Source organism: Carlito syrichta, unplaced genomic scaffold (genome assembly GCF_000164805.1).
Source record: "Carlito syrichta isolate Samal-C Ts95f unplaced genomic scaffold, Tarsius_syrichta-2.0.1 Scaffold305620, whole genome shotgun sequence".
Lineage (NCBI taxonomy): Eukaryota > Metazoa > Chordata > Mammalia > Primates > Tarsiidae > Carlito > Carlito syrichta.
Window position 1 is genome coordinate 231,087 of NW_007249716.1, and position 17,221 is coordinate 248,307.

At 49.8% G+C, this 17,221-nt stretch overlaps 1 protein-coding gene across 1 annotated transcript in view; it reads left to right on the plus strand.

Moving 5' to 3' along the window:
• E2F2 (E2F transcription factor 2) overlaps positions 1-17,221 on the plus strand; it is a 63,790-nt gene that overhangs the window by 44,918 nt on the left and 1,651 nt on the right. The window contains exons 8-12 of the mRNA XM_021714315.1: positions 1,638-1,743; positions 4,353-4,572; positions 5,687-5,845; positions 8,727-8,841; positions 10,314-10,506. Of these exons, the coding sequence (XP_021569990.1) occupies positions 1,638-1,743; positions 4,353-4,572; positions 5,687-5,845; positions 8,727-8,841; positions 10,314-10,506 (793 nt within the window). The remainder of the gene's footprint in view (positions 1-1,637; positions 1,744-4,352; positions 4,573-5,686; positions 5,846-8,726; positions 8,842-10,313; positions 10,507-17,221) is intronic.

Genomic DNA, 17,221 nt, shown 5'->3' on the forward strand with positions numbered 1-17,221 from the left:
CGGGCTCAGGCAATCCACTCACCTCAGTCTCCCAAAGTGCGGGATTACAGGCTGAGCCACCGAGCCCGGCTGCCTGCACCTTTTTCTAGGGACAGGTTGGGACTAGATTCCTAGAATTTAGGATTCACCAGTTAGGAGGGTAGACAAGAAATATTGGAGAGAGACTTTAAGAGGAATGAGCCCAGAGGTGTTTGGATGGCGTCTGGGCATGGGTAGGAGTAGAGGAGAAGAGTGTTATATCTAGGCTCCTCAAACCAAGCAGGGTTCCTCAAATCAGTCCAGGAAGACTTCCTGGAGGAGACAAATGGGAGGAGGGGAACTGACAGCAGGAAGGTCTGTCACCACCCTCCACACCTGTCAACCCAGCTGTGCTCAGCAGCGGTTAGAAGTCTCAGCCCTGCCGAGCATGACCTCACCAACAAGTGTTAAAATAGGCCTCTCTGTCCCTGCCAGGGTAGGGGTGTCTAGGGGACTGGGAGATGGAAGGAGGAAGGAAAGGGGCTCTGTGACCCCCAGAAGGGTGAATCAAGGAAGATTTTAGGGAAGGGCCTCTGCATTTCCTTAATACCTATTGTGTGCTGAGCCACAGACTGAGAACTCTTTGGAAGTTTACTTCATGCCTGAATCCTTACAATAGCCCCTTAAGATAGGTATTTCCTGCCCCATTTTATAGAGGAGGAAACTGAGGCTTCTAGGTGTGGAACATTTCCCCAAGCCACATGGTCAGCCTGTAAGGAGCTGGAGATTCAAGCATGGGTCTCTGACCTGTGCCCCAGTACCCGAGCCCTGCCCCTGCCCAGGCCTAACCGGGAGAGAGGCCCTTTCTGGGCCAGTGCAGCTCTGGGCCTAACTGGGGCCGGGTGGCGATGGGGTGCAGAGTGCGAGCAGATGGGTCTGTGGTTTGATTTCCCCAGCAGGTGTTTCTCAAGCTTGGCGGGAACAGGGAGGAGGAGCCGGGGTGGCCTCAGCTGCTTGTCCTTAAGACGCAGGGGAGGGATTAATTGTCTGCCCCTCTCTACAAAGAAAGAGTGGCAAATTCGGTCTATTCAAGAGGCCCCGGGGGCCCTTGAGCTGGAACCCAACATGGGGTGGGGGGTTGTTTGCACTGCTTCCCAAAGTGGGCACCTCCCTGGGGCGTGGCACTGAGCCAGGAAGTCCCCTGGGTCTGGGCGGATGCCCGGCCCCGCCCTGATAAGGGCCAGCTGTGGCGCGGTGATGGGCATGCCGTCTGGCAGGGCCAGCTGCTTCAGCAGGGGAGCCTTTCCCCAGCCTGATGTGGCTTAGGCCCCACCCACTGCTTCCTCCCCGTTTGGTCCTTTGGGTGCGGGGGGAGGGGAAGAGGTGGGGAGCCCCATAGAGGTAGCCTTGGGGCCTGTTGTTAAGGAACCCAGACTGGCTTCAGTAGGGTGCCTGGGCCTCAGAGGATGGGAGCTTTATTTGCTCTTGAGATAGTAGGACTTCCTCCCATGAAAACTACCGCTCAGGTCACCAATATTTCCTTACCAAGTACAGTAGTGTTTTCACCAGGACTGGTGGTAAACCAAGGCACAAAGGTGGCTGCTGGTGGCCCCAGGTCGGGAAAGGCTTAAAGAGGAATGATTCTCAAACTCTGCGTCTCTCTCCCCGCTTTCTCCAAGGCCAAAAGGAAACTGGACTTAGAGGGCGTCGGGAGGCCTACAGTCCCTGAATTCCGAACTCCCAAGGGGAAGGGCATCAGAGTGGATGGCCTCCCTAGCCCCAAAAGTAAGTGGTGCTGATGGGATGTCTGGAGGTGGGGAGGGGCAGAGGGCAGCTAGATCATCATAAATAATATTTGTCACTTTCAGTCTTACAAAAATGTCCTGTGTGTTCTCTCACTTGTCCTTTTGCTGATGAGGCACCTTGAGATTCAGAGAGCTTGAGTGACTGACTGCCCCACAGTCACACAGCTCACAAGTGGAAATCAGGACTAGAGCCCTGACATGTAAGTCTTACACTACTGCCACACCACACACCACTCATGATCTAAATGTGATGACCAACATTTGATTTGGGAGCTTACTAGTTTTTCAAAATTATTTTTAAAGACAGAGTCCCACTATATTGCCCAGGCTGGCCTTGAACTTTTGACTCCAACTGATCCTCCCGCCTCTTGAACAGCTAGGATTATAGGGGTGAGCTAGCACACTCAACGGGATCTTACAATTAAAAAAAAATTTAATATTTAGTTCAATGTGAACTTTGTCTTTGTTTTTGAGTTGGGGTTCCATTCTGTCGCCCAGGCTGGAATGCAGTAGCATGATTATAATCACAGCCTGAACCTTCTGGGCTCAGGCAATCCCTCCACCAGGCTCCTGAGTAGCTGGGATTACAGGCACACACCACCATGCCCAGCTACTCTTTATTTTATTTTATTTTTTTTAGTTGGAGTCTCACTCTGTTGCCCAGGCTGGAGTGCAGTGACATGCTCACGGCCACTCCAGTGTCGACCTGCTGGGTTCAGGCCATCCTTCTGCCTCAGCCTTCCAGGTAGCTGGAACTACAGGTGCGTGCTACCACATCCTGGCTAATTTTTTGATTTGTTGTAGAGATGAGATCTTGCCAAGTTGCCTAGGCAGGTCATGAAGCCGTGGGCTCAGGCAATCCTCTCACCTCAGCCTCTAAAAGTGCTGGGATTACAGGCTTGAGCCATCACACCTGACCCCCCAGCTATTTTTAATGAATTATTATTAATTATTATTATTTTTGTGGTGACAAGGTTTCGCTATATTGCCTAGGCTGCTCTGGAACTCCTGGGTTCAAGCAATTCACCCACCTTGGCCTCCAAATTGCTAGAATTACAGATGTGAGCCACTGCGCCTGGCCAATGTGAACTTTCCTAAAAGAGAGAATCCAGTTTAGAGGAGCAAGGGCTAGCCAGGGTCTCTCTCCCACATGTAGAGAGAACTAAATAAGTGATTGAAGGGAAGTGAAGCTTGGATTCATCCAGCCTTTGCTGCCTCAGAGGTTTTTAAAATTCAGAGGCTCCCAGATTGCCTTCCTAAGCTAAATTGGAGGGGATTTCTGCTTGTTGATATTTTGAGGCAATCTCCTGGTTAGGGCAGGAGTTTAAGCAACAGTGTTTGGAAGGAACACTAGATTTAGGGACTGGAGGCATAATGAAAACAGCATGTGGCTAGGTAAGGAGCATACAGGTCAGGAATTTGGGAGTCCTGGCAGGGCTTTGCCCTGGTCTGACTGACCACTTCTGTGACCCTTAGTTGTCTTATCTTAAAAGGAGACACAGCTAGATCAGGAATGGCAAAAAGGTTTCCTCTCCATTTAATTGGTAGATGCTGCCCAGAGCATTGTACTGAATGAAGGGTTCTTCATTACTCACGGTGGCTAGTAAGAAAAAGTACACTGATCAATTAGTAATGTCTGCCATGGGTGTAAAACCTAACGAAGCTTGTATGCCAAATGCTTACCATCTATGTATTAAAGGATTCTAAAGTCCCCTTCTAGAGGAATCTGAGACTCTTGAAAACTTAGGTTCTAGAGCTAGTTTGACCACTGACTTGCTCTATGCCTTGGAAGTCACTTGATTGCAAAAGTCCCCTTATGGTTTAAGATGCTGCAGCTGATATATGGTCTTTCGACATCAGCTTCATTGAGAAAGGGACCTTTTTCATTAACCTACCCTGTGTGATACCATAGGACGGATTCTTCTCAGATTATCACTGGGCTACACATGGAAAGAAAAAGCAAGCGTGTGTGTAAAAATGTTCTCAAATCTAGGCTTATCATTCTCTGCCAACCCTAATTCCAAATTCCTGACATATAAGTGGTAGGATAGGGTAATAGTTGAGAAAGAAGACTGGAGCCAAACTGCCTGGGTTTGAATCCCAGCTTTGCCACTGTCTTGCTGAGTGAGCTGAGAACGTCACTTAACCTGTCTGTGCCTCAGTATTCCCATCTATAAAATGGGGATAGTTATACACCAACCTCACAGGGTGTTGTAAGGATCAAATGTGTTAGCACGTGGAAAGCACTTAGAACAATAACCTGCCCATGGGAGCAGTTGTTATATTGCGGGTGGTGGTGTGGCTGCTCTAAGCTGTGGTGGAAAGGTGCCCTGATCCTGGAGTGAGGACACTTGGCTTCCAGTCCTGACACTGGCCCCTGGCTGTGAGGCCTTAAACAAGTCACCTTCCCTCTGAGGCGTGTGGTTCCCTGTCTGGACGATGGCGATGACCCCCCTGCCTCACAGTGCTCTGTAAACTGGAAAGTGGATGGTGGATGGCGAAAGGTGGTACTTAAGGGGTGCAGGCCAATGGCGGAGGTTCCCTGGGCTGGCCCTCCCCGATCTGCGACTGGGCCTCTTTCTTCCTCAGCCCCCAAGTCCCCTGGGGAGAAGACTCGGTATGACACGTCGCTGGGACTGCTCACCAAGAAGTTCATTTACCTCCTGAGCGAGTCGGAGGACGGGGTCCTGGACCTGAACTGGGCCGCCGAGGTGCTGGATGTGCAGAAGCGGCGCATCTATGACATCACCAACGTGCTGGAGGGCATCCAGCTCATCCGCAAGAAGGCCAAGAACAACATCCAGTGGGTGTGAGTGCCTGGGCTGCCCGGCGCACCGTCCAAAGGGTGCTTGTGCCAGGGGCAAGAGCCAGTGGCTGTGCATGCCGGGGGCGGGGCTGGGAGGCACATCCAATGGGCACAAGCGCTGGGGGTGGGCCACGAGCCACAGCCAATGGGCCTTTGCTCTGGGGGCGGAGCCAAGGCATTGGCGGTGCCGGTGGAAGCACAGGTGGGCCTGCTGGAGTCATGGCGCCGCGGGTCAGGGAGGAGAACGATTTCTAGGAGGTGGAAAGGCCTAAGACGACCCCAGGTTCTTCCTCTTGAGTCAGGGATCCCAAACTCGCCCTTTTCTTGCTTAGGGAAGTCCCCTGAGAACTGAGAAGGAGTAACCCGGCCCCTTCAGATCTGAGATATGAGCATTCCAGCCTCCTCACTCTGCCCACTTTGGCAAGGTCTTTTTTTTTTTTTTTTTGAGTCAGAGTCTTACTGTCGCCCAGACTGGAGTGCAGTGGCACGCTCATGGCCACCGCAGCCTCAACCTGCTGGGCTCAGATGATCCTTCCGTCTCAGCCTTCCAAGTAGCTGGAACCACAGGCATGCACTACCCCGCCCTTTTTTTTATTTATTGTAGAAACGAGGTCTCACCAAGTTTCCCAGGCTGGTCTCCAACCTGTGGGTTCAGCCAATCCTTGCGCCTCGGCCTCCCAGAGTGCTAGGGTTACAGGCTTGAGCCACCGTGCCCAGGCTGCAAAGTCTTAAAGAGCTGTCCTACAGCCCCTGACTGGCATAAACCCTGAGAGAACCCAGGTGGAGAGTCAGGGTTGAGGTTACTTTAGTTCCCTGCTGTTTGGAAGGAGGCTGAGGCATTGAGATGAACAGAGTTGAGAGCCCCCAAAAGTGGAGTTCAGACCTTGACTTCTGTCTTCTCCCTGGCCCAACCTCCAAGCCTCAAGTTCCAATCCCTGGCAGCTCCCTGGGACCTAGGCACGTCCCCTGATCTGCACAACCCCGGGGACACCCTCACTTGAGTGGCCTCTTTCCGGAGTTTCACCCACACCATCTGTGCAGCTTTGCACAGCAGCACCGGGGCTGGGGCCGCTGGAGGTGGACTAGGACTGACACTGGGGGGCTGCTCTGTTCCCAGAGGCAGGGGAATGTTTGAAGATCCCAGTCGACCCGGGAAGCAGCAACAGCTGGGGCAGGAGCTGAAGGAGCTGATGAACACAGAGCAGACCCTGGACCAGCTCATCCAGAGCTGCTCGCTGAGCTTCAAGCACCTGACTGAGGACAAGGCCAACAAGAGATATCCTCGTGGTGGAGGGAAGGGTCAGGGGACTGGGGCCTGTGGCATGTTTATATCCGTCCTGAGTCGATTCTGTACTTCCTACAGGGACTACCACTTTCTCAACCACTTGTTACCGATAAACAAGCAATTTCATATGATCCAACCTCATAATTGAAATGGTTTGGGGCTGTCCTACTCAGACTAGTTTCTGGTTTATTGATAGGGCCTAGAATGGCTATTGATAAGGCCTAGAATGGCTAGTGATGAAACCCCTTAAGCGTCTGGCACCTATATTGCTTCCTTCCTCTGTGTTTTGGTTTTTTTTTTTTTGAGTTGGAGTCTCACTCTATTGCCCAGACCGGAGTGCAGTGGCACGCTCTTGGCCACCACAGCCTCAACCTGCTGGGCTCAGGCGATCCTTCCGCCTCAGCCTTCCAAGTAGCTGGAACTACAGGCACACGCTATCACGCCCGGCTAATTTTTTTGGTTTATTGTAGAGATGAGGTCTTGCCAAGTTGCCCAGGCGGGTCTTGAACCTGCGGGCTTAGGCAATTCACTCACCTCAGCCTCCTAAAGTGTGGGATTACAGGCTGAGCCACCAAGTCCGGCTCCTCTGTGGTTTTTTTCTCTTTTTTTTCTGAGTTGGGGTTTCACTCTCACCCAGGCTGGAGTGCAGTGGTGCCATCATGGCTCACTGCAGCCTTGAGCTCTTGGGCTTAAACAATCCTTCCGCCTCAGCCTCCTGAGTAGCTGGGACTATAGGTGTGCGCCACCATGCCTGGCTAATTTTTTTTTTTCATTTGTATAGAGACAACGTCTTGTTATGTTGTCCAGACTGATCTCAAACTCCTAGGCTCAAGCAGTCCTCCCACCTTGGCCTCCCAAAGTGCTGGGATTATAGGCATGAGCCACTATACCTGGCTGCTTTTCCTCTTTTTTTTTTGAGTTGGAGTCTCACTCTGTCACCCAGGCTGGAGGGCAGTGGCATGCTCCTGGCCACCGCAGCCTCAACCTGCTGGGCTCCGGCGATCCTTCCGCCTCAGCCTTCCGAGTAGCTGGAGCTACAGGCACGTGCTACCATGCCCGGCTAATTTTTTGATTTATTGTAGAGATGAGGTCTCACCAAGTTGCCCAGGCGGGTCTCGAACCCGTGGGCTCAGGCAATTCACTCACCTCAGCCTCCCAAAGGCGCGGGATTACAGGCTGAGCCACCGAGCCCGGCTTGCTTTTCCTCTTTAGTCTGTTAAAGTTTCTTTCACACTATTAAAAACGAACCAGGTACATTTCTTTAAATCTGGAAAATGGAGAAAAAGATAAATAATGAGCTGCCATCTTAACATAGCATTGTTCCTTTTTTTTTTTTTTTTTTTTGAGTTGGAGTCTTACTCTGTTGCCCAGGCTGGAGTGCAGTGGCACACACTCACAGCCACCCCAGCGTCGACCTGCTGGGCTCTGTTGATCCTTCTGCCTCAGGCTTCCAAGTAGCCGGAACTACAGGCGCATGCTACCACACCCAGCTAATTTTTTATTTATTGTAGATATGAGGACTCGCCAAGTTGCCCAGGCTGGTCTCGAACCTGCAGGCTTAGGCAATCCACTTACCTCGGCCTCCCAAAGTACTGGGATTACAGGCTCAGCCCCTGAGCCCAGCCAGCCATTGTTCCTTACCTGTGCACAGGGTATGTGCTACTTATAACTATGTACCTGCTGAACATAACATTTTTTATGTTTCCACTTTTCTCTACTTAATATATCACCACAGACTTTTTTCTTTTGAGTTGGAATCTCGGTCTGTCACCCAGGCTGGAATGCAGTGGCACGCTTATAGCCACCCTGGGCTCAGGTGATCCTTCCCCTTCAGTCTTCCAAGTAGCTGGAACTACAAGCGCACGCTACCATGCCCTGCTAATTTTTGGATTTGTTGTAGAGGCGAAGTCTCGCTAAGTTGCCCAGGCTGGTCTCCAACACCTGGACTCAAGCAATCTGCTCGCCTCTGCCTCCCAAAGTGCTGGGATTATAGGTGTGAGCCACCATGCCTGGGTACCACAGACATTTTTCTATGTTATATAACCTTCCTATGTGGCTGACCCACATGAAATTGCTGATATTCAACTACTTTTTACCTATAAACAAACAGCTTTGTATGGTTCAAACTCATATTTAAAATGGTTTGAGGCTGTCCTACTCAGACTACACTCTGGTTTGTTGATAAGGCCTATATAGCTAGCTAAATTGAGTCTAGATTTCTGCTTTTATAAGGATAGTAGCAATGAATATCTTTGTATGGAGAACATTTTCCCATATTTTCACTTATTTCTCTCGGTTGGATTTCTAGGATTGAAATGATGAGGTCAAAGAGCATGGACTTTGCTAGGGTTCTTGTGTGTATTTTTCCAAATGGTTTCATGTCTAATTGGTTTTTGGATCTGACCTTGTAGTTTTGGAAGGATGCTAGGCACTGTGAGAAATGTAAAAAAATAAAATGCTTCCCTGCCTTCTCAGAGCTAATGATCTGAGATGAAGCCTTTACATAAAAAGTTGATATAAGGTAGCATTTTAAAATAATTTATACCCCTACTGGCTTTCTAAAGGGATCCAAGGTAGCTTGTGAGATTAAAAGAACAAGTTATAGATTTTAGTTGTTTCTTTTCTTTTGACAAATTGATAGAAACAGTTGATCTCAGACTCCTGGCCTCAAGCAGTCCATCCTCCTCAGCCTCCCAAAGCGCTGGGATTACAGGCACGAGCCACTGTACCTGGTTGATTTTCATTATTTCTCAGCTCTACAAGGAGTGGGAAAGTGATGTTCAGAGGCCTAGGAGAGGTTGTAACAGCCCTGCTTTGCAGGCTGGTGGTTTGAAGTTTGACCAGTCACTTTTCTTGACTCTTCTGCCCCTACACTGGCCTATGTGACTTACCAGGATATCCGTGCTGTTGGCAACTTTAAGGAACAGACGGTGATCGCTGTCAAGGCCCCTCCGCAGACGAGACTGGAAGTGCCTGACAGGACTGAGGTGAGGGGAAGCATTTGGTGGGGAGCAGGGTTGGGGGGCCCTGGCGGCTCTGTAGACTCTGGTCTCGGCACTGTCCAGCCCCGAGCTTCTCAGGTCTGTTCTGGTGTTTGTGGCTATAATGGTGACCTTCAGGCTTGGGCAGAAGTGGCAGAAGCTGGAAAAAGCCACAGAGACTGAGTCCTGGCCTGAGAAAATCTCTGTTCCTGGCTTCTTTCTGCATCCCACCAACCCTGGGTTCCTGCGTGATGCAGCCTATACGTGTCCATACACAACGATGTTAGCACTCATGAAAATCCTTTCATGCTGATCAAGCTCTCCCAGGTTAAAGTCCAAAATTCTTAGCACTTCCCATGAGGCCTTAGGTGCTGTGACCCCAGCTGACCTCCATCTTTTCTCCCATACTGTCCCATCTGTCTTTGCTTTGGTCACACTGACCTGTCCGCAGTTTCCCCAGCACACTAAACTCATTCCTTGGGAAAGACCTTCACACCTGCTGTTCTCCCAGCTGAAATGCTCTTCCCTTTCTCTCCCTGGTTTACTGCTATTCATCCTGTAGGTCTCAACTCAAATGTCACTTCCTCAAGGAAGCCTTCCCTGATTACCCCCAGACTTTATAACCACCTGTGCTTTTCCATCACACTTAATCTCTATTCACTGGGATATATTTGGCATAATGACACAGTTACATTCTGTTTTGTCTGTTAGATTCATCTGTCACCCAGGCTGGAGTGCGGTGGCATGATCACAGCTCACTGCAGCCTCGACCTCCTGGGCTCCAGTGATTCTCCCACCTCAGCCTCCCAAAGTGCTAGGATTACTGGCACGAGGCACTGGGCCCAGCCAGCGATAGCTTTTTTTTTTTGAGTTGGAGTCTCACTCTGCCACCCAGACTGGAGTGCAGTGGCTGCTCCCGGCCACCGCAGCCTTGACCTGCTGGGCTCCGGCGATCCTTCCGCCTCAGCCTTCCAAGTAGCTGGAACTACAGGTGTACGCTACCACGCCCAGCTAATTTTTTGATTTATTGTAGAGATGAGTTCTCGCCAAGTTGCCCAGGCGGGTCTCGAACCCGCGGGCTCAGGCAATTCACTCACCTTGGCCTCCCAAGGCGCGGGATTACAGGCTGAGCCACCAAGCCCGGCCAAGCGATAGCTTTTATGACACCAGTTCAATAAACCCAGTGGGAAGGGAGCTTCCATTTCCCACAAGTCCAGCAAATGTACCCGAGAGTGGAGAGGAGTGATTTCCCAAAGGAAAATCAAGATGTTCTTCCTGAAAGAAGGGGCCTTGGAGCCCAGATGGCAGAAACAGTGGATATCCACCCTAGGCCGATGGAGCAGGCCTCAGTACCCAGCTTAGGAGCTAAACTTGCTCATACGGACGGTGGCAACCACATATGTCCATCTGTACACATTGACCCACGGGTATGTGTTCAGATGCCCAGACCCATGACCTGGCTTCTCTTCCTCCTCCAGGAGAACCTGCAAATATATCTCAAGAGCACCCAAGGGCCCATTGAGGTCTACCTGTGCCCAGAGGAGGTGCAGGAGCCAGACAGTCCTTCCGAGGAGCCCTTCCCCTCCACCGCCATTCTCAGTCCCAGCCCTGACTCCACCCAGCCCAGCAGCAACACTGACCCTGGGATCATGGAACCCACAGCATCCTCAGGTAGAGTCCTCTGTCCAGAGGGACAAGAGGTGGGGAGAGCGACTGGCTTTGGTTTTCTCTTCCACATCAGTGTTTGTTGGAGACCTCCTGTCTACCTAGCAGCTGGGGGTTCAGTTTTCCCCTACACATGTACCTTGTACTTGATGCTTTATTAAGCCTCCCTAGGGAGGCTAATGCATAGGAGGGCACTTACCAGCTGTGTGATCTTGGACAAGTCACTTAACCTCTCTTTGCCTCCATTTTCTCGTCTGTGAGTTGGGCATAGAAGCTCATGGGGTCATAGGTTGTTGTAAGGATTGGGATGTTTTTGTTTTTTTTTTGAGTTGGAGTCTCACTTTGTCACCCAGGGTGGAGTGCAATGGCATGCTTACAACCACCGCAGCCTCGACCTGCTGGGCTCAAGTGATCTTTCTGCCTCAGCCTTCCAAGTAACTGGAACTACAGGCATGCACCACCATACCCAGCTAATGTTTTGATTTTATTGTAGAGATGAGGCCTGGCCAAGTTGTCCAAACTGGTCTCAAATCCCTGAGCTCAGGCAGTCCTCTCACCTCTGCCTCACAAAATGCTGGTATTATAGGAGTGAGCCACTATACCCTGCAGATTAATGAATTAATATGGGTAATGCCCTAGAGCAGTGTTTGGCACTGTTAGCTACTATTGGCATCACTGCCATGACCACTGGTACTGCTACTTCTATGACACTAATGGCAAAACTCCTGGCACTCAGTAAGCCCACAGTAAGTGAAAACTACATGGTTTTTGAGGCGTGCTCAAGACTTTCTCAGGAGATAATAACAGGTTTTTTTGAACTGTGACTGTGTGCCAGGTACATCCAATATCACATTACTTCTCATAGCAATTCTTGAGGTAGATTTTATTGTTCCCAATTTAGAGATAAATAAACTGAGGCAGCAAGGTGATGTAATTTACCCAAGGTCTCCCAGCTGGGAGGTAACAGAGCTATGCTTGGAACTTTGGTCCACACACTACTAACCCAGTGCTCCCTCCATAGGGCACAAAATAAAGGAAGAGGCTCCTGGTTCAAGGGCTTACCCCTGGCTGGGTGGTGGATGATACAGCTATAAGTGGCTACACCTGATGGGAGGTTGTGTGGGGAAGTTGCCTGGGAGCAAAGAGGCAGAAGTCCCTGAGAGCTTCCCAAGGAGGGTGGGAGTAGAAATGGAGGATCCTCCCAGTGGTTTCTGCCCCTACTAGGATCACACCTCAGGTTAGGCCGCAGGATTCTTCAAGGCTGTGCAGGCCAGTGTTACACTTTTTGGGTTTTTTTGCAGCAGTTTGTTGTGTTTAAATACACAGCTAGAACTGGCCTGGTGGGAGAGGCTTGGCAGGGATGCAGCAGAACACAGGGTGTATTTCCATTTCTGTAACTCAGAGGTTGGCAAACTATTGTCTACAGGCCAAACCTGGCCTGTTTTTATATGACCCATGAACTAAGGATGGTTTTTACATTTTTAAAGAGTTGTGAGGGGAAAGAAAAAGATTACTTTGTGAGAGAGACCACAAGTGTCCCACAAAGCCTAAAATACTCTCTGGCCCTTTACATGAGAGCTGTCCCCTCATCTCATTCAAAACTTCTTTTCGCACATGAATAAACTGAGGCCCAGAGAAGGCAAGAGGCATCCCTAAGGTCACACAGCAAGTTGATGGCAGAGCTGGGCCAAGAGCCCAGGCTCCCAACTCTTCTCTAGTGATTTCTCCTTGTGTCTGTCTGTCGGCCTCATCTAGGGACCAGGACTTCACCATGTGCCAGCCATCTGTCCCTCTGGGCACCTCCCCGGTACCTATCTCCTATTCCAGACTTGTGCCCCACCCTTTTGTCCCTCCTCCTCTTCCTCTGCCTCCTCACTCAACTGTCAATATGTGCACAGTGCTCCAAAGTTAGAAGCACCTCACTCCATTTGCCCTCTGAGACCCCACAGCATAAGCAAGAGCAACGTTTTTACCTCAGTTTTATCCATCAAGAGTCTGAGGCCCAGAGAGGAGTAGCGGCTTACAGAGCACTACTGGTGGGGCCAGCCCGGAAGCCAGCTCTTGTATCACAGCTGCTCCTTCCATCCTTGCCACACATGGCCTCGGACTGGTGCTGTCGTCCCTGCTGAAAGGAGTAGGAGGGAGTTTCCCTGAAGGTAAACACACACACACACACACACACACACACACACACGGCCTGAAGTAAGTTGTTCTGGGATCTGAGCACCAGAAGCCACATCCAGAGAAGAAGCCACTGCAGTCTTGGGACCTGGGTCCTGGCCCTGGTTCTGTCATCACCAGGGGAATTGCTAGCCTTTTGCGGCCTCAGCTTTCCTCATGTGTAATGGAAGGAGTTTGAGCAAGAATCACCTCTAACATCCCTCTGGGTTCTGGCATCCTAAGGCAAATCTAAATGTAGCTAATGGCACAGGATTTGCAGTGGGGAGACTTAGATTCAAGCCTGGACCTCACCTCTTAGTGACTTGGTGACTGTGGGTGAGTCCCTTTAACCTCTCTGAGCCTCAGTTCTCACATCTCTAAGATAGGGACACTTAAAATGTCCTTGTAAATATTGAGTGGGTTACAGGAAATGGTATAGCAAGAATGTGATTTTTGAAAAGTTTATGTGAATGGAACACCTACTATACTGGGCTTGGGGTGATTTTAGAGATAGAAAACCAGTAAGAACCATTCAGACTCCAGTGGAAAGGCAGAAATTTCACAAGGAGTTCTATCCTGGACGTGACCAGCAGCAGGAGAACGAGAGCAAAGTCCAGCCCCAGTAGAGATTCTCACGTGTTTGATCAGTTACTTGTTCCAGCAACTCAGTGAGGCGGGTTCTTATTTTTTCTCATGAGAAAATTGAGGCCCCAGGTCCTGCAGCTGGTGAGATGGGGCCAGGGTCCCAGCCTGTGTCCTCCTCGCTTCCCAACCAGGTCTCTTGATGTAACACCATGTGCTAAGCATTTTTTTTTTTTTTTTTTTGAGTTGGAGTCTCACTCTGTCGCCCAGGCTGGAGTGCCGTGGCACGCTCCCGGCCACTGCAACCTCTACCCACTGGGCTCAGGCGATCCTTCCACTTCAGCCTTCTAAGTAGCTGGAAGCATAGGCACGTGCCACCACACCCAGCTAATTTTTTATTTATTGTGGAGATGAGGTCTCACCAAGTTGCCTAGGCTGGTCTCGAACCCCTGGACTCTAGCAGTCCTCTCACCTTGGCCTCCCAAAGTGCTGGGGTTATAGACTTGAGCTACGGCGCCCAGCCAACAGATTTTTTTCCCATTTAAACGTGTTTAATGGACTTGGGGCCCCAGTTTTCTTATCTGTCAGTAGGGGTCACAGCATTGCCTCCCTCGGGGCCGCTTGAGTGTCCAAGGATGTTGAACATGCCTCGCCTTGGTAGTGGAGCACCCCTCCTCCCAGACCTTGGAAAACGGGAGCCATTTTCATTGTTAACAAAGGCAGCATGCAGACTCAACGTGGGATTTCTGCAGACCGGGATGTCTTTACATGCACTTATGTAACCCTCTCAGCAGTCCTTTGAGTTAGGATTATCACCTCTCTTATTTATTTATTGAGTCGGGAGTCTCACTCTGTTACCCAGACTAGAGTGCAGTTTCATGCTCATGGCTACTGCATCCTCGACCTCCTGGGCTCCAGCAATCCTTCCACCTCAGCCTTCCAAGTAGCTGGAAATACAGGTGTGCACCACCACACCCAGCTAATTTTTCTGATGTAGAGATGAGGTCTTGCCATGTCGCCCAGGCTGGTCTTGAACTCCTGGGCTCAGATCGTTCTCTCACCTCTGCCTCCCAAAGTGCTGGGATTACAAGTATGAGCCATCGCGCCCGGGAATCCCCTTGTAAAGGTGAGAAAATGGAGGCTCGTAGACACAGAGTCACTTGCCCACTGTTCCACAGCCAGTCTGACCAGGAAGTCATGCAGCCCATGGTTGATCAGGCGGTCTGGCACACCAGCACAGCTGTGTTTTCAAAACAATGCTGGGTTGGGGTCTAGGGAATGACTCAAAGGGCAGGATTCTGAGCATCGGGATGTGTTTTGCAGGTGATTTTCAGCGTCCTAGTTCACATCCTTGGGTAGGAAATCACTGACTTGCCTCTAAGAGGGAATGAGCTTGGAGTGATGGAGGCTGACCGATGGCCTGTGTGGTCAGAAAGGTTGAGGGTAAGCTGCAGGAGGAAGGTGGGAGCAATGGCAGGAAGACAGGCAGGGGCCTGACAACACAGGACTGTCTCAATCCTAGACAGAACATGGATTTTATTCCAAGCCAATAAGCTTACAATGAGCTACTAAGGCTTTCAAATTAAAGCACAGACTGCAAGGGGCAAGAGTCAAAGCAAGGTGATGGGTGAGGCATGACCTGGGTGACAGGACAGGGCTAGGGCCAGGGTCACAGCAATAGAACCCAAGAAAAATGGGCAACCTGGAGAATTCATTTCATTGCGGAGATGGCCATACTTGCTCCCGGTCCGGTTACTGGACTCGATGCAGGGGAAATGGCAGGATTGTGAATGAGTTTTGGGCCTTTGGGCTTGGACACCGGATGGCTGGCGGCTCATTAACTGCAGTGGAGGAACACTAGTGGACACATGGGTTAAGGGGAGAACCAGGAGTTTGATTTTGATGTGCTAAGTTCTGCTGTCCGTGAGCTGTCCACATAGAGATGTTACAGGACAGTTGTGTTAGACTCAGGGCTCGGGGTGAGGGCCACGCCAGAGGTGTCCACTTGGAAGCAGCAGGTCTAGAGAGGGAGTTAAAGCCACAGGGCTGGCTGAGATCGCCTGGGAAGGAGGGCAGCTAGAGGAGAGGAGAGTCTGAGGGGGAGCCCAGGGGCCTTCAGAGTTTAGAAGTTGGGAAGAGGAGTGTCTAGCAAAGGAGGGCAAAGAGAAGTAGCCAAAGAGATAGGTAAAAACCCAGGAAAGTTTCTGCATCTGAAGCCAAGTGGAGATTTTCCAGAAGGGCTTGAAAACTGTGTCATGTGCTGCCGAAAGATCCAATGACATGAGCCCAGAGAAGTGACCAGTGGATTTAGCAACACAGAGGTCACTGGCTCAGTGGCATGGTCGGGGACAGGTGCCCTCATCAGACTGGAGTGGGTTGAAGAGTGGATAGTAGTGAGGAAGTAGAGAAACAAGCTTAGGCAACTCTGGAGAAAGCTCGCTACATCCTGAATTGTACCCCACAGCTTTAAAATAAAATAAAATAAAAACAGACTGGGCGCGGTGGCTCAAGTCTGTAATCCCAGCACTTTGGGAGGCCGAAGTGAGAGGACTGCCTGAAATCAGGGGTTCGAGACCAGTCTGGGAAACTTGGTGAGACATCATCTCTACAATATATCAAAAAATTAGCCAGGCTTGGTAGTGCATGCCTGTAGTTCTGACTACTTGGAAGGCTAAGGAGGAAGGATCGCCTGAACCCAGCAGTTCGATGCTGGGGCGGCCGTGAGCGTGCCATGGAACTCCAGCCTGGGTGACAGAGTGAGACTCTGACTCAAAAAAATAAAATTAAGAATTAAATAAAAAAAAGAAAGTAAACTACAAAAGGAACAGTAAAAGGGGCCAGTATTTGGAAAGGGTCATGAGGTCAGGTATTCTTTTTTAAAAGTGTAGTAAAAAAAAAAAATACACAAAATGAAAATGTTCTATCTGAACTATTTTTGAGTGTACAGTTCAGTGTTATCAAATACACTCATAATGTGCAGCCATCACCACCATCCATCCCCATGACTCATATTGTAAAACTGAAACTCTGCATGAAACAATGACTTCTCATTCTGACTCCCCTGGGCCTTGACAGCCACCACTCTACTTTCTATCTCTGTTCTAGATATCTCATATAAATGGACTCGCACAGTATTCATCTTTTTGTGACTGGCTTATTTCACCTAGCTTAATGTCCTCAAGGTTTGTCTATGTTGCCGCATATATCAGAATTTACTTCCTTTTTAAGATTGAATAATATTCCGTTGGGTGGATATACCACAGTTTTCTTATCCACTCATCTATCAGTGAACACTTGAATTGCTTCTTTGTTTTAGTTTTTTTTTTTTTTTTTTTGAGTCGGAGTCTCACTCGTCACCCAGGCTGGAGTGCAGTGGCATGCTCACAGCCACTGCAGCCTCAACCTGCTGGGCTCAGGGGATCCTTCTGCCTCAGCCTTCCAAGTAGCTGGAACTACAGGCACACGCTACCACGCCTGGCTAATTGTTTAAAATTTATTGTAGAGATGAGGTCTCACCAAGTTGCCCAGGCTGGTCTCGAAGCCCTAGGCTAAGGTAATCCTCTCGCCTCGACCTCCCAAAGTGCTGGAATTACAGGCTTGAGCCACCATGCCCAGCCTTCTGATGCAAAATATTTTTTAACTTCCATAAAGTCCAATTTGTTGATTTCTTTCTTTTGTTGCTTATGCCTTTGGTGTCATATCCAAGAAATCATTGCCAAATCCAATGTCATGGAGCTTTTACTCTCTGTTTTCTCCCAAGAGATTTATAGTTTAATGTCTTACATTTAGGTCTTTAACCCATTTTGAATTAATGTTTGTATGCAGTATTAGATAAGGGTCCACGTTCATTCTTCTGCATATGGACATCCAGTTTTCCCAGCACCATTTGTTGAAAGGCCTGTCCTGAAGGGGAGGATACTTTTTATTTATTTTTATTTTTATTTTTTGAGTTGGAGTCTCACTCCGTCGCCCAGACTGG